The 21956-nt window shown below is 41.3% G+C and overlaps 1 protein-coding gene across 1 annotated transcript in view; it reads right to left on the bottom strand.

The window, feature by feature from the left end:
* Megf10 (multiple EGF like domains 10) overlaps positions 1-21956 on the bottom strand; it is a 151551-nt gene that overhangs the window by 61260 nt on the left and 68335 nt on the right. Inside the window, exon 5 of the mRNA XM_055622807.1 lies at positions 15653-15745. Within this exon, the coding sequence (XP_055478782.1) occupies positions 15653-15745 (93 nt within the window). The remainder of the gene's footprint in view (positions 1-15652; positions 15746-21956) is intronic.

The raw sequence follows: 21956 nt of genomic DNA, 5'->3' as shown, positions 1-21956 counted from the left end.
GGTAGGGCAGAGCACTGAAGGCCACTATTTAAGAAATTCTTTGGGAGTTAAGCAACAACTCAGTATTCAGGGGCCCTAAAGCTAAACAGCTGCCTCAACAGTGAGACTGTAGAATATTTCTCAAAGAAAATAAAATGCAGGAGATAGTCAATTTGAAGGTAACCTTAAAGTTGATAACCATTTTACACAAACAAGAAACTGGAAAACTCAACGTGAAGGAATATGGACATGTGCACCATGGAAATAGAAGAGGCCTCTATTTTCAGGAGGAGGGAAATCAACTATGGGAAGGAAAGAAACGGAAGAAGATGCCGGGGACACAAAATAAGAGCAAAGTACAATTTTATGTGCATGAAAATGTCATGAGGAAAGCCATTATTTTGTACACTAACTAATTAATACTCAATTTTTAGGAAACACTTTGCTCTTTATATTTAGGAGTATACCACCTAAAAACTTGGTCTCCATCTCACGTCACATGTGGACCACATTCAAAAATTACTTGGGAAATGAATGAAAATGGCTGTGAATACACAGAACTGCAGCTTTCAAGCTGAGCCACCCATTAAGCCATTAAAAACTATTGTAGGTACATAACTCTCCCCTAAGCTATCTCAAATTGTGAACTCAGGTTTCAGGCCCGAGAGATAGAGATGGCAGTGTTGGGGAAGTGGGTGGATTTCTAAGTTCTTAACAGGTAAACTGGTGTTATGAGAGACATCGCAAAGGCATTTTTATTTCAATAACTCAATCACATAGGTAGAATTATCCCAGTGCTTCCCTGGGTGTCGTGGACTCGGGCTGAAATTTACCTCAAATCATTCAGCACTGAACTGCAAACAAGAGTTCAACTCAAGCCAATGATTCTGAAGCTTCCCCCCACATAAGCAGAGGGCACCTGTTGTGAAACCAGCGCTGATTTGAAACATCTGTATGTTTTCTAAATGGAATCACAAAACAGATCTCGCAGCTGTTTTCACTTGAGAAATACTACTTGCTTTTGCCTAGAATGGTGGTTCTCGGGATTTAGAGCAGGAGCAGGTACATCGGAGTGGTTTTTATAAAAACAATCCTACTATGTACACAGTCTGTCGTATATTAAAAAAAAATAGGCAGGCTTTAGAAAACGTCTTTGTGAGCAAATAGAGATTCTGCAGTGAATCTCTTGTCTTCTTGTAGAAAAATGACAATCAGAGAATGCAATTAGGGTCAAACGGAAATGCCAAGCTGAGAGGGCTTTCTGCAGAAGGAATAAGGACGTTGTAGCATTGACTGATCCTAGGATTTCTTATGCTGGGGAAAGGGAGGACAAGATGAAATCATTTGTCCTTAGGTGAGGTTTACCATCAAGTTTGTCTTCTTGCAGAAGTCTTCAATCACCAGCTGGCACATGGAGAGGCTAGACCCATTTTACATTAGTATGCCTGGGGCCCTAGCTATAAGACTTTGGGCAAGTCTTCCAATTTTGTTACATCTAATTTTTTTTTTCACAGAATGAGGATGGCAGAACATACTAATGACACAAAAGGTACTCTCTGTTATATGCGACACACCCCAGATTTTGGCAGCAGCTATTTGGTCCCACAGACTGGAACACCTGACCCCAGGGATGCCAGTACCCTAGGCCAGCAGCCCCAGTTGTCTATGAGGATGGAATAGCATGCCTCCTGCACTGCTTTGTATTGTTTTGCAAGAATCATGCGCACCAGAAAGGTCAACTTAATTCTCATAATGTAAATTTCAAACATAAATTAACTGGTAACTCTAAAAGCAAGACTGAAATATGCTCGTGCCTATAACAAAAAGCAAGCACCACCTCATACCTTTTCTATAACTGCTAGTTAAAAACTGTGTTTACCACTCCACAAGAGAAATCGCACAGCTGGTACTGTAAACCTGGTCAAGAGCCCACGACAGGGGAAGAGGATCTACTACCATTGTTTTGCTAAATAGTCATGATGTCAATCTGCCTTGGAAACATTCATGTTTATATCCATTGGTTAATTCTGTCCTCAGCCTTCATCAGAGAAGCATCTTACTGAAGTGGGTAGAAGCTAATGCAGAGGCTCATGACTGATGGGATACCAGAACCTAGATGCGACATCTTTTCATTTCCCCAAAGGCTCAGAGGACATCACATAAGAGGGGGTGGAAAGAATATAGAGCCAAAGGAAGGGAAGATATGCAGCAAAAAAGATGCTTTTTCTAGACATGACACTTTTGCTGCATCCATAATGAACTGTGGTAACCTACACAGCACCTGACTTGTTATAGATCCATGGTGTACATGGACTATTGGCAGTAGATGGTTGGGCAAGGGGCGCATTATCCTCAATGACACAGCCACTGATAAGCTGCTCATTCTCCAATGACTCCTCCCCACATCACAAGCAATTCTAAGTAAACAACGTGCATCACATGCAAAAGAAAAACGTGAAAGGAGGAGGACCTGCTGAGAAAAGGGGTTTTTCAGTGTGAAAGAGATGAAAATGAGATGGACCAATGGGCGTGTAATAACTAAAACTCATATGCATGTATGAAACTGACAAAGAAGAAAGAGTGAAAAAATAAACACACACACAAAAAAACCTGAGGTTTACACACTTCTTACTTGGTGATTGTGTGTCCACCAGTGTAGGCTCATACATGGGGTCCACAAACATAAGACACAGGCAATCCCCATCCCAACACAAAGAAGTCAACATAAACAAAATCTAGACAACCTCATCACATCAGCAGATACCAGACAATCCTACCGACTTGGCTTAGCTTATTTATCTGTGACCCTGGTTGACCATCCAACACTGCAGAAGAATCTCTGAAACAGACCTCGCGAACTTCTCTTAGAAAGCAGGTTGGGAATTAGACTCTGGCAGAAGCATTCAGTCCTGTGTGTTTTACATCCAACAACCCTAAATGAACTGAACCAACCTGAGAGAGAGAGAGAGTGTGTGTGTGTGTGTGTGTGTGTGTGTGTGTGTGTGTGTGTGTGTGTAGGCCAGAGGAAATAATACTGTAGGTATTATTTCTCAGGTGCCACACTACCTTATTATTATTATCACCATCATCATTATTATTATCATTATCATCACTACCATCATCATTGTCATCATCATCATCATCATTATTATCATTATGAAACAGGGTTTCTTATTGTCCTGGAAGTCATTAAGTGGACTAGCTGGCTTCTTGGTGAACTCTGGGCTCTAGCTGTCTCTACCTCTCTAGCTCTGGGATTACAACCACATGCCTTCATGCTTGACTCCTCTAATGTGGATTCTGGGCATTGAATCTAATTCCTCCTGCTGGCAAGGTGAGCACTTTACCAACTAGCCTATCTTCTCAGCCTTGGACCAGGATTATTTTTTAAATCTTAATTATTAAAATAATAATAAATTATTATTAAAATTATTATTCTTAAAATAACAAATTATTAAAAATAAACTGTCCCCACCATCTTCTAACATAGACACAAAGTACAGATAAGTCACTTTTAAGGAGCTACAGCTTTAGAAGAGACCAAAATAATTTCCCATTCTCTCAAAGGATAGAAAAACACAACACAGCCTTGGTATCTAATTGTGGGATTGCATGGGTCAACGGCCTTGGAGACGCTTGTCTACCACACTCTTATGATGTGGGGGAGGGAGCCAGCAGGGGCAAAGGCAACATCCAGACACTCAGATGCTCTTAGCGCTCCAGCTCACCTTGCTGAAAGACATCAGCTTGTGCTACATAACCAGCCACACCAGGAACACTGCCTGAAGTAAGGAGGCTCTAAGGACCCTTAACATGGAAATGTCAAGTATCTTTTAACGCACAGATCAGCACCATGATTAAATTGTTTTTCGTGAGGATTGGCTGAGGATGCATTTAAAGATGAGGAAATGTGTGGCGGAAAGAGAAGTTAATGGAGGAGGAGATTCACCGCCACTCCCATCTTCTAACACAGAGGCAAAGTACAAATAAGTCACTTGCAAGAAATCACAGCTCCAGAAGAAACCAAAATGACTTCCCACTGTCTCAAAGGAGAGAAAAACACAGCATAGCTCTTGCTGAAACACACTCCCTTTTTTCTGAAGCCTCCTCCATCCCAGGCTTTTATCTTCCTGTGATTTCATTCCTCATGCTTCGGGCTAACATGACTGCGGTGCATCGTTCCTTTTGTTAATGGAGAAGAAAAGATCCTCATTCAAAACATCAAGTGGCTTTAAAAATAAAGCAACGTTGTAAAGCGTCTTCGTCCATGAAAAAGAACAATCAAAATGTATTTTCCAGGTCCCCTGTAAGTACTAAACCCTGTGCCCTTCACATGTCAAAAACCTCTCCAAGGGCTGGCGAATTCCAGCCATCAGCATGGTAGCCACCCAGCGCCTCTCACACTAATTTTACTCACTGGCTGAAAAAGAATCTTCATTCCTCTTAAGATGTTTGCTAAAGGTTAGGCTGTGGTTTTACAACTTCATTGTAGGATTATGTCATATCACAAACCAGAAAGGGTATAAATTAGATTTAATGCATATAAATACAAATATTAGTGTCTCTGTGTGAAAATATCTCCATGACTATATCCACAGCGCCAAAAAAAATCTCAAGAATATAGGTATATGTGGATGCAGGGTGTGGAAAAATTGGAGGGGTTGGATGTGCTATAAACTCATGCTCTTTTGGGGGTGGGCCTCAGGTACTCTTTCATGTTGCCTTCATTAGTTTTATGCAGCAACACTGAATGGTGATGCTATTCAGTTCCACATGCTCTTAAGCTGAAGCTATTTGGCTATCAGCCAAGAACTATGTTTTTATAAGATCTATTACATAACCTACTAGAATATTCTAGTAAGATAAATATTCTCATTTTGTTATTTCCTACCTTCATTAGTTTTACCCATCTTAAGTGTCTCTAATTTGTTCCTGGCACAGTCACAAACATTCAGATTCTGGAAGTAACTAGGTTTTCCACAAATCAAAAGATCAAAAAAGAAAGAAGCCATTACTTTTTAACTTTTGCTTTCAGACCTTTTTTGAGTATTTAAAGAACAGCTATTTGACATAGTCACAAACAAGATACTGTTTTAGTCAGGAAATCTACTAAAATAATTCAGAACACATAATCTCAATCAGCTGACAGAAAGTGTGTGAAAATATGTGTATCTATCTGAATCAGCTTTGGCCTAGACAATAGGAGGAGGCAACAAGCAAACTCACAGCCTATATCATTACTTCACTCAAAGCAGAGCAGGCAGCAACCACATTACTATGGTCAGAAAATGCTCCTTATATGTTTAAATGAAGAAAATTACAAAGATTTGTGAACTAATACTCCTGCTCACTATCTGACTGTTTAAAAATAATAAAACTGGACTATGGTACACTTCCTGCTATTTATTTGATAAAATGAGAGTCTAAAAAGGTTAATGAAATTCTATTCATTGCTCTGTGCTTTGGAATAATTTGTAGTCTGAATTTCTTTGTGCTATTTATACTCGATTTGGATACATATTAACAGTTAAATTCTATCACCTGATAGAATCTTTCCCATGAGGAAGAACATGCAGAAATCTAGGAGAGGGGAATTATTACACAGTCTCTGTTCACATAATGGCTGACTTAGCGAGTTTTCTTAGCCCATCCCTCGGAAGTCACATACCCTCCTCAGAAATCCCTGGTGCTTACAGGGCATCAAGGCATAGTCATCTCTCTGTGGAGAAGAAAGAACTCCCAGATATGCAAACCCGGTATACCTTGACTGATTTCTCCAGTTTGATTTCAGCTATCAGTTTATAGGCGGAATCCTTTGCTAAGTCTCTGAGGGTGAAAGAATCAACACTGCAGCCAACCACAGTGAATCCTGAAGGCTTGGGAGTCAGCATTCTCTCTGGCAACATAATGAATAACTCTAGGCCATGTTCTGTCTCTGGGAGACATTGCCGTTTCTTTGGCCATTTCTTTCTTGACTCCTGAAGATGCCTTGTCTGTTCTACTAGACCCACTGGGGAACAAGTCAAGTCCTTGTGCCCTAGAGCCAAGGACTGATAATCACAGCTAGTTGTTTTCCTTGTCTGAACCTTTGGTTCATAGTGTAGACTCAAAATATTTACTACCTCTAACCTCTCAGGTTTATAGCCATTACTGCTCCTGGCACATTATGTCTCCATTCCTTCCATCTACAAATATTTACTGAACATTACAGCATGCCCAGAAGCTAGACAACAGTGAGTTAAACAGACAAAAAAAAAAAAAAAAAAAAGTACTCTTGGTTTTTTGTTTTTGTTTTTGTTTTTCTAAACCTGTGTTTTTTATGGGGCTTACATCCTAGAGGGAAACACAGCCCAAACAACTACAAACAAGTAAACAAAGCAGATGTTTTCAGGAAGCACTATTTTTTTTAAAGGTTGAAAAGGAAATGTGATAGCATTAAGAGATGCTCTTTGAATATGGAGGTCAGCTGTGAAAGGCCCCAGGCAGAGTTTTCCAGACTGAGACAACAGCAAAGACAAAAGCAAAGAGGAGACCAGTGTGTTCCAGAGCTGGGAGGGAGGGCTGAGTGAGGTGGGACCTTGGAGGGTATATATGGATGAGGAGTTGGAGAATTAGGTAGATCATGAAGGCTCAGTGGATCAGGGAATGTATTTGAATTACACCCAGAAGCACAGGATTTGGTGATGGTAGGAGCCTGCTTGGAAGCAGTTTTACAAGGTCATTGTGATCTCAAGACAGAGACCACAATAAGCCTAAAGGGAGTAGTGTAGGCGTCAGCAAGGACACTACTCCAGCCACCCAGGAAGAGAGGATGATGTATTGAATGACGGTGAACTACAGCAGAAATGGAGAACAAACGTTAGATTTTGGAGCTAAGCCAACAAGATTTGTTGGTAAATAGCTATTGCACAAAGTCTGTAAAACAAATTAATAAATCGTGTGGAGCTGAGTTAAACAGCACGATAGCCCAGCCTGTCTTCCCGCCAACTGCACAGGATCTCAGCACAAATAACGTAATCTGTAGTGGTCTTACTGTGTCCCAGCTGGGACAAACCAGATGTGCATTCCTCCTGTACAGATGACCTTTATCAGAGGTTGTAAATAATACAATACAAACAAACGAACAAGACAATAAATTAAATATATATATATATACACATATATACATATGCACCACTCTAGGGCCTCTGTCTTGGGAAGGTCCTGGCTTGACAGGAGAATCCTGCTAAAGAAGGCCATGGCCTGCAGATGGGCTGTGAGAAGGGGTTGGTCCATCTGTTGACAGTCCTCCGACGACATGTGGATGAAAGCGATGACTGTCGTGAAAGCACTGTGAGCATCTTTGCCTTGCCTTTACGGTGATGCCAAGCACAGTGCTGAAGATTGTGCATATCTTCATTGTTCATTCCTCATGTGACTATGGAGTAGATAGGTAACTTTGCTCTAGCTTAAGCATTAAGGAAGTAACACCCAGAACACAAAGGAAGGAAAAGACCTGGTGTGGGACCAAGAGAGCTCTGGTGCTGATTCTCAGTCCCGGTATGGGCTCCTTTTTTATTTTAAATTTATTTTAATTTAAGTTAACTATCCACTTTACATCCTGATTGTAGCCCCCTCTCTTGTCTCTTCCTGGTCCCCCCTCTTCCCCCTCCCCCTCCCCTAGTCCGCACAAAGGGGAAACCCTCCTCCCCTACTGACTGACCCCAGCCTATCAAGTCTCATCAGGACTGCCTGCATCCTCTTTCTCCGGGCAAGGCCACACCACCAGGAGGAAGTAATCAAAGAGCAGGCAACAGAGTCTCTGTCAGAGGCAGCCCCTTCTCCCACATGGAGACTGAGCTGCCTATTGACTACATCTAAGCAGAGGGCCTAGGTTCTCTCTATGTATGGTCCTTGGTTGGTGCATCAGTCCTCTGCCCGCCCCTCCCTGGGCACAGATCTTTTGGCTCTGTTGGTCCCCTTGTGGAGCTCCTGTCCCCTCCAGTCCTTCTATCTCCCCGTCCCCCCTCTCTTCCATAAGCCTCCCTGCCCAGGTACAGTCTCCTTTAGAAAGACAGAATTAGTAGCTTCTGAGTGTGACTCAGACAGTCCATCCATGAGCTGCCTTCAGGTGGTTCTGACGGACCATTCCTCCCTTCCCACCTCTCTTCAGCACCTGCCCCCCCCCCCGCCCTCACCTCCCACCAGTGAACCCAATGAGCTCATGCTCTGGCTGTTCCATCAAACTGATTGCTAAAGTGATTCTGACAGCGCTGACCAAGCGTGTTAGCTGCCGGCTATGGGGAGCCAGCTCTCGGGCCTCCTCTCCTCAGACTGCATCGATCCCACTATTGTGTCTGGGTAATAGATCTATACCACAGGCTTTGCTAGGGAGTGTGTCAGCTTTGTGTGCCTTACAATTTCTGGCTTGTAATATCTCTCAGACAGCTACCTCTATTCAGATACCCTGCAGGCAATCTTACTGCTCCCTGCTGCACAGCAAGCCTGCTTAATTCTAAAGGTCCTTAGTGTTCCTCACACTGCACCTGGAAATGCTGAAGCCAGCCTTGCCTCTGAGGCCTATTTTCTCTATTTACAAATACCAGAAATGCCATTAGTGACTAAACAAAAACCCTTACGAGTTTTCCGAACCAAAATTAATTTCCAGCTTTGCCTCTGTTTGGTTCTAATCTCAAAAATAAGGAGCTTGAGGGACAAGCTTTTGTATCTATTTGCTGGCTGTTGGCTCATTTGGGACTTCCATTTGTACCTCGTGGCAAATAAATTCTTCAACGGTTGTTTAAAAATTCTAAAGAGGATTCCATAGGTTCAGATAACTAATGTGTGGCTATTTCCTCCTCATAGCAAATGAAAAGGAAAGGAAGAAAGGCTTCAGGAACTACATGATATACTCACTGGGGGCTTGAAGAGAGAGCCCAGAACTACCTGTAACTCCAGCTACAAAGAAGCCAGTGTCCTTTTCTGGACTCTCCTGGCATATGTAATCACAGGTACACACACACACACACACACACATTTCCTTCTCCACAAACTAGGACCTGTACTTTTGACCACCTCAGTGTTAAGGGTCAGCACTAAATGAGTTCATTCCTGTACTTTTGCAATGAAGTTTGAGGAGCACAAAGATGAGTTAGGCTACCAATGTCATCATCAGTGTCATTAGCATCATCAGTGTGACTCTGCTCTCCTCCATGGTACCAGTGTGCCTCCTCTCCATTCTGTTTAAAAGAGGAAACAAGAACAGAAGAGCGAGGCCGTGGAAAGCAAACTTCTTCAGTCCTCCTTCCAACTGTCTACCCCTGATACCTACAGACCTGTCTGTACCTGCTCCAGCCACATCCTCCTTCCTTGTTCTCTTGAGAACATGAAGCACACATTGCTTATGCTCCATCAAAGCTGGGATCCTGTACCAGCCCTAACTGCCATCTCGAATCATCTTCCCCCAACTACCTGATCACCTTTCTCAACTGAGTCCCCAGCCTCAGAGGCCCTGAGAAAGTCAACAAAGCCTTTTCTTGGCCTTACCATTGCTTCCTTGTTTCTTCACCCCTTTTCTATGGCATCTCAGAGAAGTCTCTGGAAGAGTAGTCTATCCCCAGCAATGCTTTTATACTCTGTGCAATCTGCTCTCTGCCTGGCACAACCCTTCCTGTCCTGTCAGTATCCGCCCTGCCATACCCAGCCGCAGTGAGCTTTCCTGGGTCCATTGTTTTACATTTCTCCCAAGCTCTATCTGTGAGATCAGTAACCATTCGTCATCTGTTTCCCCAGCATCCAGTACAACACTCTGCACACTGTAATCATTCGGAATAAGTCCTCCAAATGAACGCATGAATGACCTTCTTAGAATCATATAATTTATTCAGTCTCATAATTTCAGCCGCATGCCAAGTACAATGGAGATTAACATGTTAATAAAACCTAGACCCTCCCCCTCCAGAATTACATCACCAATGGAAGGGACAGAGGAACAGAGAACTGATGCCTAGACACGTAGATTGATGGAGGAAGGAAAGCAGAGAAGGAAGGTAGAGGCAGGTAAAATGGATTAGTGTCACTCAGTCATATAGGCAGGGAGTGAACATTTAAATGCCAATAAAAGAGAAATATGTGTGGGCTTTTTCAAAAAAAACCATTTTAATCAAGTTCTAAAAGAAGCAGTATGTCAGAGCCAAGTCAAATTAATCACAATTTCGTTCTGAGGAAACTAACGTTGTACAGTCCTCTGACTCGCCTGTTGTTTTTACAGGGGCTCTATTGGGCGCAGGGCACACAGACTGCCACTGACAGGACAAACAGTCCCATCGAACCGGAAGCCAAGATGTAGAAACCTCGCATCAGAAAATGTTAACCTCTTAGTCTCTTTTGTCTTTGGGGAAGAAAAAAAAAAGATAGCTGAGTGTAATAGTTTTTCATTTCTCGTTACCCCCAGTCCTAATTATCAAAGGGAAACTGGATTGCTCCTATACACAGAACCTGCAGGGCAGTCTCCCAGGTAATGGGGAGAGGGTACCTCCTGTCCAGTGGTAAAGGGTGGTAGAAAATGACAGCAACCACACACTGGGGACAAAAGGTAACACAAACCTTTCAGCAATGGAGCATTGAGTTTTTCCTCCAGGTTTCAAGCCTCAAGCAGCTGAGGTTTGGTTGAGAGAGATGGAAATAAAGAAGGGGAAAAGGAGGACATTATGACTGAGACTGTGTGGCCAATTGTGGAGAAAAGGTATCTAGAAGCTTTCAGTATTTTTCTGTTTGCTGAAACCCTACTCACGTGTTTATTTTCAAGTTACCTTTTTTTCTGGTCCGTTATTATTTTATCTTTGATAGAAAGTGCTACAAGTTAACTGTTGTATTTTGCGGGGGATACTCAGCAGAGCTGTGGCTTACTTTGGGGAGGTATGGAATAAGGAACAATGGATACAACATCCTCCTTATTTGGAGAAAAAAGTGTGAACATTCTTGTGAAATGGGTGACATTGTCAAGTCAGGAGGGAAGACAGAATGGCTTTGTGGCTGGAGAGAAATTCAAGTATGAAGGGGAGCAAATACAGTAGCTGTAGAACCCAAGAGTTTGCCAATGCATTGCCTCACCATTTAAAGTGTATCCCTATTCCACAAAAAAACCTTTCCCTCTGCCCTCTGGTTGAATGTTAAGCATTTTCAGTAGAGGGCACCAGTGAGACACTGCAGAGGTGTTAGCTCAGCTGACCCCTGACCTCCCTGTGGCTCCTCTGCTCCTGTAGCACTGGCAGCTCCCAGAGCCTGCAGGGCACTCACTGACCACAGCCAGTGGCGAAAACTCCCTCTTTTTGGTAACTAAAACAATGGGCCGTGGTGGCACATGCCTTTAATCCTAGGGAGGCAGAGGCAGGAGGATCTTTGAGAATTGGAGGCTAGCCTGGTTTACACAGTAAGTTCTAGGACAGCCAGAGCTACACAGAGAAATCCTGTCTTGAAAAACAAAAAACAAAAACAAACAAACAAACAAAAACACTATTTAGTTCACATTTCTTGAGTGAACTATGGGCAGATTTCTAGAAAGCTCTGCCAGAATAGTACTGCCATCACTTTCCCTTTTCCACTCCATGAGCTGGGGCTGTGCCTCTCCTTCAAGGTCTAGAACACACAGCTCTGTGATTTCTTTTCTGGACTTTTTTCTCAGTCTGAGGGGTAGTGGCTGTTACCAGGCATTTCTATGGTCTTTATAGTTCCCCTTGCCTATACTCAATCCCCCATCATCCCAATCACCTGTTATAGTCATTAATTCTTTTTACATTTTTATTAAACTTTCTCCTTTCAGTTCACTCTATGTCCCAGGAGCAAAAAGCACTCCTAGCACCCAGATCGTGTCTTCTAAATATCATTCTCCACTAGAGTAAACCAGGTCACCTTTAAGAAATTCTCCATTCAAGGGCTAAGAAAGGAAGAACAAAAGATAGGTCTGGAGTATTTTATAGTACCAGAAAGTAAGGAAATGCTCAAATATCAAAAGGATGGGCTATATCTAAAAGATAGATTTGGCTACAGTATTAGTAGGAAAAGAAATAATTAGGTAAGATCTCCTACATGGATCTTAGTGTTGCCCTTACCCATCAGGGGAGGCTAGGATTAGGGACCTGCTTCCAAGGTAATACAGAGGAAGAAAAGATGACCACGTGGAGAAACAAAAACAACAAAAAAAGTGATAGCATCTTGAATGACATCCTGTGACTTCCTGATGATGTAAGAATAGTGTACTGACTCTGAAGTCTAAGTCTGACAAAACATTAACAACATAGATTAGAGACCACCTACTCTATGGGATTCTGTTGCCCTCCTCTACACAAACAAGGAAAGACCAAGACATCTGCAGACAGAAGAACATGGGGAGACATGAACAACAAACTGCAGCATGGCACCAAAGAAATCTAAAGCAGAAAGAGGACAAAATCTATCACTCTCACACACCTGCTATCTTTGCTGTATCTCTGACACATAGAAAGACAAGGAGACTGACAGGGAGACCCCTGGGACTTGCTTAATACCACCATGTTAATGTCAGGACTGTTTCTCAGTCCTGCTGAACTCATCGGGTATTTAAGAGGTTCGGGAGAGAGGATTCTGTGAGTGCACACATGAGAAATCTTTGAAGCATCTTTGCAACTTTCCTTTATATCACTAAAAATAATTGTGATGGTTTCTGCCTTCTGGTCGGACCTTAACTGCTACAAAATGTCAGCCTAATCATTCAGGAGATCACGGTATGGATCCAACACAGCACAGCATGTAAATACAGCAATGGCCAGAGTGAAGGGAAAATGGGAAACTTTGGAAATTTGTTTAACTCTGGGAGACTAGTGCACACATTCTGTTTCCAGAATTATCTGTCCAAGACTAAACAAAAAAAGATTCCTGAGATGAAACCCAGGTAGCATATTTGGCCTCGTGTGCAGCTCAGGTTATTTTAAATATTTATTTTTAATTTTGAGCACATGCATTCATGCATGTCTGGGTTTGTGCACTTGGGTGCAGGTATCCATAGAAGCCACAAGAGGGCATCAGATCCCCTGGAGCTGTCTTTACAGGTAGTTGTGAGATGGGTTCTGAGAACCAAATTCCCGCCCTCTGTCATGGCAAGTTTAAAAAAATATCAGGAATGTTATTCTTGGAGCATTGTTTTTTTGTTTGTTTGCTTGTTTGTTTGTTTGTTTGTTGGCTTTTTTTGCATTCTGTCTTTTATTTGCTAGTCTCAGCTATTTAGCCTCACTTTAAAATTAAACTATCCTTTTTAAAATTTTTATCTTTATATTAATTACAGTTTATTCACTTTCTATCTCAGCTGTAGTCCCCTCCCTCATTCCCTCCCAATCCCAGCCTCCCTCCCTCATCTCCTCCCATGCCCCTCTCCAAGACCACTGATAGGGGAGGTCCTTCTCCCCCTTTAACCAAACTTTGTGCAGAGTGCAGGAAATCTAATGAAATAAGGGGGAGGGGGGAGAGTAAGACCTGGAAGGGACAAGAACTCTATGTGGAGAGCAACAGAACCAAAAAAATCTGGGCACAGGGATCTTTTCTGAGACTGATACTCCAACCAAGGACCATGCATGGAGATAACCTAGAATCCCTGCACGGATGTAGCTCATGGCAGCTCAGTATACAAGTGGGTATCCTAGAAAGGGGAACAAGGACTGTCTCTGACATGAACTCACTGGCTGGTTCTTTGATCATTTCCCCCTAAGGAGGGAGCAGCCTTGCCAGGCCACAGGGGAGGACAATGCAGCCATTCTTGGAACATTTTTAAAGGCTTCAGATACCTGCTCATGTTTACTTACAGTTTTATTTTTTACAAAGTCCAAACATGTCCTATAGAGAATAAGCTTAAAAAAAAATGCTTAACTATCGTATTCTATTGTTGTTAGAACGTCTGATGTCAGAATTTTGGAATCTTCATTGAAGAATTTTGGATTTTTCTTTGAAGTCAGAAAACTCTAGCATAGATAGTAATGGTTTACTTTCTCAAAAGCCCAGATCAGCTCTAAAGAGTCTAATATCCTTATAGGTTCTTGCTTTGTACACAAATGCCCTTCAGTGTGAGCCCTTAGCTTCAGGTACTTTGCAATTTTTAGGACACAAAGTATGAATACAGCTGAAATCATTCCACAGCCTCTGCCCTGAAATGAGTAAGAAACCTATTTTTCAAATAAAGAATATATTCATTCTTTACAATAATATTTTTTCTTCAAAATGTGTAGGTTCAACTGGCTTTAAAGTTGGAAAAGTTAATGAAAGCAGTGTCATATTTGGGGTCAGTGAGCCAGGAAAATGGACACAAGACACAGACAAATTCTTCCTCAATAACACGTGAACAGAATGCTCACCCCCACTCCCTGCTCTCCAAGAAAAGGGAAACAAAACTCTGAGACAGTTACCCACTGGAATAGAGGCACCTATCAGGAGCAGACTCACAAACATTCACATATGCCCTCGCTCTCTCATACTCACACACTCACACACATTTACATAAAGCCTCACACTCCCCCCACACACAAACACACACACATCCCACACACCCAATCAAATTTACAACAAAGAGGCTCTTCACACTGAGTGTTCTGTGCACAGATAGCACAAAGGCTTCCCTTAGAGATGTGGTTCAGGGTCAGGCAGGACAGCCTAAGCCTAAAAGCGTTCTTAGCAAAATAAAAAAGAATCTCCCCAACTCCAAAGAAAGTCTCAGAAGCCAGCTTATCTGGGGAAATTAGAATTCCTTCAGATGAGTTTCAAAAATGTAGTTGGTAGCAATGAAGTTCCTTTGGACTGTCAGAGGAACTGGCTCGATTTTGGAAAACAATTATTCCTCTTGTATGAGTTTAAAGACTTATTTATTACAATATAGTATTGGATTTCCATTTCCTCTCATATTTTTAAGGTCATAAAGAAATTGTGCACAATTATGCATGCTGCAACAAGTTATCAGAACACTGAAATTTCAGCCACAAAATTTACGAACGGAACTGTATTCTATGACACTCCATCATCCCAGCTTCATGATCCTGGAGATGGGGTCCTTGAGTGCAGCACTCTTAAAACCTAGAAATCATCATTTTAATTGTATCTCTGACATAATGAAGACAGTCATACAGTGTGTTGTGGTTCTATTAAACAAGCATCAAAATGTCCACAGAGTTTTGCTTACAGCAGATCCATCTTTTCCAAAGTCATCTAGAATGTGCTCATTGCTTTTTCATCTCAGAATTCAGAAGCAAATGGATATGTTCACACCATACCATTTGATTTCTGAATTAAATTCAACATGTGGCACATTTTAGTCACCAAGAAAGTAGCTTGCCTAAATCAACTTAAAAACAGAAGTTAGACCACCAGAGCTATGCTGCCACAATGGCCTTCCTTCAGCGAGGACACTAAACTCAGGCTCCTACTTTGATCCTGACAGAGGTGTAAGCTGCAGATTTCCCAGCTCTCCTTCTGGAGAACTTCTAGTTCTGCTCTCTTAAAAGCAGTGCTCTCTGTGATACACACATAAATTTCAGAGAAACTGTATGCATGAGTTAGATTCGCAATCCATACCACCCTCTGCTTGGGATGAAAACGGGAACTTTGGCTCAGAGTAATCCACAGACAAGGGGCCCATACAACAACACTCAGAGACAGACAAGAGCAGGTGGGAACTTACCACTGGAGCAGTTGGTCCCACCCCAGCCAGGCTCACACTGACAGGTGTTTGGAGCAATGCAGCGGCCATGGACACATTTATCAGCACAGTGAGCTGTCAGAGAGAAAAATCAATCAAACCAAGAAGGTTGGCAGAAAAAAAAAAAAAAAAAACCAACAACAACAACACAGCTGTTGCACATCCTAGTATCACATATCACTTAAAAACATGCATGTTTCACAATGTTCTTCAATCCTTTCCTTTGCCCCTTTAGAGTCTACTGTATAACCAAACAATTCCCCCCTTTTATTTTGATATTTCCAAGTAAATTCCTCCATTCCTACTGTTAAATTCCACTTCATACTAGATTAGGGAAGGAGTGTCAAGGAAAATTGGCTAATCCACACTTTAAAAATGGTTTCAGCAGGTCCCAAATATATCCTCTTCCTGCTGGCAAGAGCATATGCGGAGAAACAAATCACAAAGCAAGATATGAGGACTCCACAGTGACAGCACAGACCAAGAGGTCATTTCCTGGATATGATCTATTCACCAGAAACAATGGTACCTTTCTTTGTGAATTATGCTGTGCACATCATGACACAGCAGTCACAAACACATTGTGCAGGACCTCAGTCCCTCACACACGTTACAGGTTCTTTGAAATACCTAGATATATAAGTAATTTTGAGAGCTAATTGAAAGAGCTCAGAGTTGCAACATTTTACTCGAGGATGAAGTAAAGTACCCTGAGCTCAGCTGCATTTTTTGACCTGTGCTTGTTATAAAAGCTAAATACATTTTCTGACCAGCCTCATCAAATATCAGTACATAAGTAAACCGCATCTCCAGTCGCACACACCAGTAGCATTTTTGTGGTTGTTTTCAGTATTTATCTTTTTGTGCTACATATTTTTTTTTTCATAAAAAAATAGAACCATTTTAAAATTGCTTTACCACCCAATACAATGAGTAATGGGTCATTAAATATTCCTTTTTGTACTTTGTTCACAATTATTGGTATTACATGTATATATGTGTATATTTAAATAATGTGAGTAATTACGAATCTGCGATAGAGGACCATCATGAATATATAAGACTCATATTGATGGTCCCTTGCAAAGTCTTGACCTTAGATTTGAAGAGATGCACGGAAAGTTATTTAGGACAAAGAGAAAGCAAATGCCAGTGATCAAAACAAAAAAGAAAGGGAATTAGAGATTTTGTTTGGTGTAGGATGGGGAACCACAGAACAATGAGAGACCTTGAGCCAAGCTGAACTGTCAGCATCTCACTCTTAGAATCAGTTAGAAGCAATCCAAGGGAAGACAAGAACCTGTAGACAGGGGACCACAAAAAAACTTACTGCTGCCAGAATAAGTGAGTAGCTGGGATGCCAGGCCTGCTGGGCATGAAATTCTGAGATTCAGTACAGTTTCCTGGCATCACAATTCCACAGAAGCACTTGGGAATCTTGTAATATTTGATTCAGAATAGTTACACATTTAATTGTAATTAAAAGCAGAAACTGCCCATAGCTTATGAATATACCAGCCCCTCAATACATCACTTATGCTGTCGAGTTGTCAAAAGGTACAGACCACAGTATCCAGTCTCCTTCTATCTCTATGTGCATGTGTGGCCCCGCAAGCGGCATTCCTGTGTAAGGCCACACAGCTCTCTCCTGTTATCTGCTTACATTTAGATATGGACACATTTGAAGCCAACAACTTGCCACACTCGAATACACAAGATTCAGTTAAATGTAAATGCAAGCTCTACACTACACACTGTGTCACAGAGTAGCGTGACCAGGGGACTCTCTTCTTCTGAGAGGGCTGGCACCCATCATAGGCATGCCACTACCAGAAGGCTTTGTCTTACATGCTCCATGGACTGACGGCATTTAGGTTTAAAGCACATGTTTCCTCCTTCAAGGTATTAAAGCTATTTAAAATTATGTTTTTGTATCTTAAAACATTTTACAAATTAGACACTATTTACCTTTAAAGAGAAAGAGGGCTTTTAGTTACAGAGGAAAAAGAAAAGGAGCTTGTGGTGGCAATTTTAAAATCTGGATTATTTTAAGAAATTTCTCGAGCTAGCATCTTACCAAAGTCTGAAACAAAATGTGGATGGGTTATTGACAAAGTTGTTAATGACAAATTCATCTGAAAACTAATTAGGAGTATGTGTGTGGGTGGGGGATCTTAATTAAAATTCAGTCTAATGGAGTCACCTTTGAGTATTGCCTCGTGAAAGGAAGATCCAAGTGATGGGAACAGCGGAAGACTGTGTAGAAGCCTCACACAGCACTCCGCTGTCATCCCAAGTCTGTCTCTGCTCTGTGCTCTTTCCCACCATCTCTAACCTGATCCAGCAATAGCCTCACACAAGTGGCCACAGATGGTCAGGGGCAAAGGGAAACAGTGGAGCTGCTGCAAAAAACCCTGTGACCTAGGAGGCCGCAGCCTACAGAGACACTGAGTGTGGCAGCTTGCTACACCGTGAGAGCAACTCGCTCTGGTGACCGGCTGAGCTAGATCCTAACTTGTCCAGTTTTCCCAGGCATGTCATCCACTCAGGGGCTGAACACGCAGGAATAACCCAACATGGGAAACCAAGTAGGTTAAAGATGTGAATTAGCCATGTGTATGCTGCCAAAGGGTACCAGCTGAGAAGAAAGGATGGGCATTCAGCTCAGCAAGTGTTCAACAACTTGGGTCCCAACCATAGGCAGAATAATCATAAGCTATCACCCGCAGGAAAAGAAAGACTTTTTATTACTTATCCATGTCCTTTCTTCTTATCTTTAAAGGGCCAGTTAAAAACTAAGATAACATGGAGCTAGTGAAATGGCTCAGACAGTAATGTGTAAACGTGAGGACTTGAGTTCAGTCTACAGAATTCAAGTTAGAAAATGATGAAGATGACAGCTAAGATGAAGAAGAAGAAAGAAGGAGGAAGAGGAAGACAGAAGAAGGAAGAAGAGGAACAAGAAAAAGGAGAGGGAGGAGAAAGAGGAAGAAGAAAAGGAGAAGGAAGAAAAGGAAAAGAAGAGAAGAGAAGAGAAGAAGAAGAAGAAGAAGAAGAAGAAGAAGAAGAAGAAGAAGAAGAGGAAGAGGAAGAACCGGAACCGGAACCGGAACCAGGTGTGGTGACACCCATTTGTAACCCAGGAACCTGCTAGTCAGCTAGTTTAGCTGACTTAATGAGCTTCAGGCCAACAAAAACCCTGATGGCTCCTGAGGAATGACCCTTAAAGTTATTCTGTAGCCTCTGTGTTCACATGTATACACACACACACACACACACACACACACACACACACAGAGAGAGACCCTAGCAGAAAATCTCTATCCTATATGATTTTTCTTTCATCCCTTTAAAGGGAAATCATTAAATATGCCTTCTATGTCTTCAGTGGTTCTCTGAGGCCAGATAGAGGCTGAACCTTTAACCACAGTCTGTACCCAGCTGGGGGCTCATTAGGCTGCACAGCCAAGGCATATTTCCCTCATATAGATGAGACAAACAGGCCAAGTCTTTGAAGTAAGAGCTGTGGACAGCCTGTCTGTTGGTGGACAGGTGAAGACTGACATGATGACCCTGGAATCTTCTAATTAGGCTCCTGTTTCAGCCTCAGTTCCTAAATCCATTTAAATCCTATTACTAATGCCATGGGCCTCACTCCTTTCACTCGTAAATGCTGAGGCAGATTAGCTGCAATCAAGCATTTTCTCTTCTGCCACATACATTTCTCTTGGATCGACTCTGAGGGATGGAAGAGAGGTGAAAGGAAAAGAAAGCAGGCCTCCATATCCAAATATGTCTGTACAGGCAAAGCATCCATTGTCCTAAAGACAATAGTACAATTTGGAAATGGTTTGCCATCTCTGTGTTCCTTTCCTTTCCATAAACAAATACCGAGAAATGGCAAACCATTGGGAAGTTATTTTCCAGAGATACTTTGAGCAAAGAAACCTTTCCAAATTGTTAGTCAGACCAATTTTGTTTCCATAATTCCCAAACATTACATGGTAATGGGTCTGACTAACTAGGAATTCTTAGTCTGTAAAGCAAGAGGCAACAAAGATAGGAGCAGGAGACTGTGGAGGGTATTGAATGATTCTAGTCATATGAAATGTCCAAATAGGATGCTCCATACAAATACAAATATATATATACTAATGGATTAGGTAAATGTGGGACAATACAGGTTTTTTGAGATGAAGAAAATATTTAAAATTTGGTCCTATGATGGGACATAACTCTGATAATAGCAAAACTAGACTGAATGTCATAATTTAACTATAAATTATGTAGTATGTGAACTAAATCTAGAAAGGTTATCATAAAAAATACTGTGGAAATTGAGGGAAGATATTAATTAATTCCAGTTGAGGTGAGATCAAGGAAGATCTCTCTGTCATCTGAGCTAACGAAATGGACACTTTTAGAACAATTACATACAAAAGTGGCCTGAAGTAGCTGCCTTTCACTCTGTCCTCCTAGTACCCCATCCCACAGCCAAGTAACTTCCTTCTTTGGTTCAGGAACACTTACTCCATAGCCACCAGAAGACTTAATGCATAGTGGCCCTAGATGGATAACCATCATGGAGAAGGTAAGAGCACACTAGGCGCTTCGAATTCTGGATACAATAAATACAATGGAAAAACATCCATATCCAAATTTCCTTTCCGACCATTCTTACAGGGTCTTCTTCCCTCTTAAGGACAGATACAGAGTTATTGTCAGCAGTGTCTTTGATGAACATTGCTAATTATTCCTCCTTCCTGTTTTATTAACAGAATCTCAGTCATGCCAGAGACATCCGAGTGACCAGCAATCAGCTATTTGTCTTGGTTTTCTTTCTAGAATGATGTGTCTATGTAGACAAAAAAGCAAACAGACTCAGTGGATAGTCTAGCTCCCCTTCTTCCTTATACCTTCAGTGACAAATAGCAGGATTTCCAGAATTCAGGTGACGTGAGGAAAAGAAGCAAGTGGACCATGGAGCTCTTTACTCTGAAGTCTTCCTATAGATACATGAATGTCATCAGCTATAAGCAAGACACGTATAAACCCTAGTTTCCTGGGTTTCTGTTCTATGTTTTCTTCTCAACACAAGTCCAAACTAGTGCATTGATGCTTTGGGATATCTGCAGGTGAGTGTTATAAAGTGTCTGTATAAGCAGAATGAATTGAAGACCCATTTCTGCTAGAATTCAGAATTTCTACTAGACTTAAAATAAATGGATCACACAAGCCTATGTAGGATGATCAAATGGTGTGAGGAAAGTTAAAAACACTGCCACAAGGTACATGCCCTGCCCTCTCACTGAGCTGTAACTTTAACTTAGAGTTAAACACAGTTAAATAATATGGGTGCTATCAGCCCTAAAAAAAAAAAAAAAAAAAAAAAAAAAAAAAAAAAAAAAAAAAAAAAACAAAAAAAAAAAAAAAAAAAAAAAAAAAAAAAAAAAAAAAAAAAAAAACCCAGCAAAACTGTTATAGTTAGTAAACCAAAAGAGAAGATAAGAGAAGATAGACTAGTGGGTAGTATTTAACAACAGAATAAGAAGAAGAAGAAGAAGAAAAAGAAGAAGAAGAAGAAGAAGAAGAAGAAGAAGAAGAAGAAGAAGAAGAAGAGGAAGAAGAGGAGGAGGAGGAGGAGGAGGAGGAAGAGGAAGAAACTGAAAATGGAGGAAGGCTAGAACACAGAAGGCAAACCTAATAACATCAGTAATTATATTAAGTTGTGTTTTTTTTAAAAGCAAGAAACAATATTGTGTTCATAAAAATTATTTGTTAAATATAATAACAAAACATGTTAAAATATAAAAAAGACATGCTGTTTTAGTTATGTTTATATTTCTGTGATAAAACACCATGACTAAAACCAACTTGGGAAGGAAAAGTTTTAGTTTAGTTTACAACTCCCAGGTCACAGCCATCTTTGAGATAAATCAAAGCAGGAACTTAGAGGCAAGAATTACAGCAGAAGCCATGGAGGAGTACTGCTTAATTGCTTGCTCTCCTACTTTTTTGTACAGCTCAGGACCACTTGCCCACTTGGTGCATCACCTAGTATGGCCTTGGCTCTGCCCTATCAATCATTAATCATGAAAGTGACCTACAGATTTGCCTATAAGCAATCTAATGGAGACATTTTCTTGATTTAGATTTTTGTTCCCAGATAACTCTATCTTTGTCAAGTTGACCAAAGACCAATCAGGCTGCTAACAGTGCTTTAAAAAAAAGAAGAAGAAAAGAAAAGAAAAGAAAAGAAAAGAAAAGAAAAGAAAAGAAAAGAAAA

Source organism: Psammomys obesus, unplaced genomic scaffold (genome assembly GCF_907164565.1).
Source record: "Psammomys obesus unplaced genomic scaffold, mPsaObe1.curated_primary_1811, whole genome shotgun sequence".
NCBI lineage: Eukaryota > Metazoa > Chordata > Mammalia > Rodentia > Muridae > Psammomys > Psammomys obesus.
This window is presented reverse-complemented; position numbering and strand designations above follow the sequence as displayed.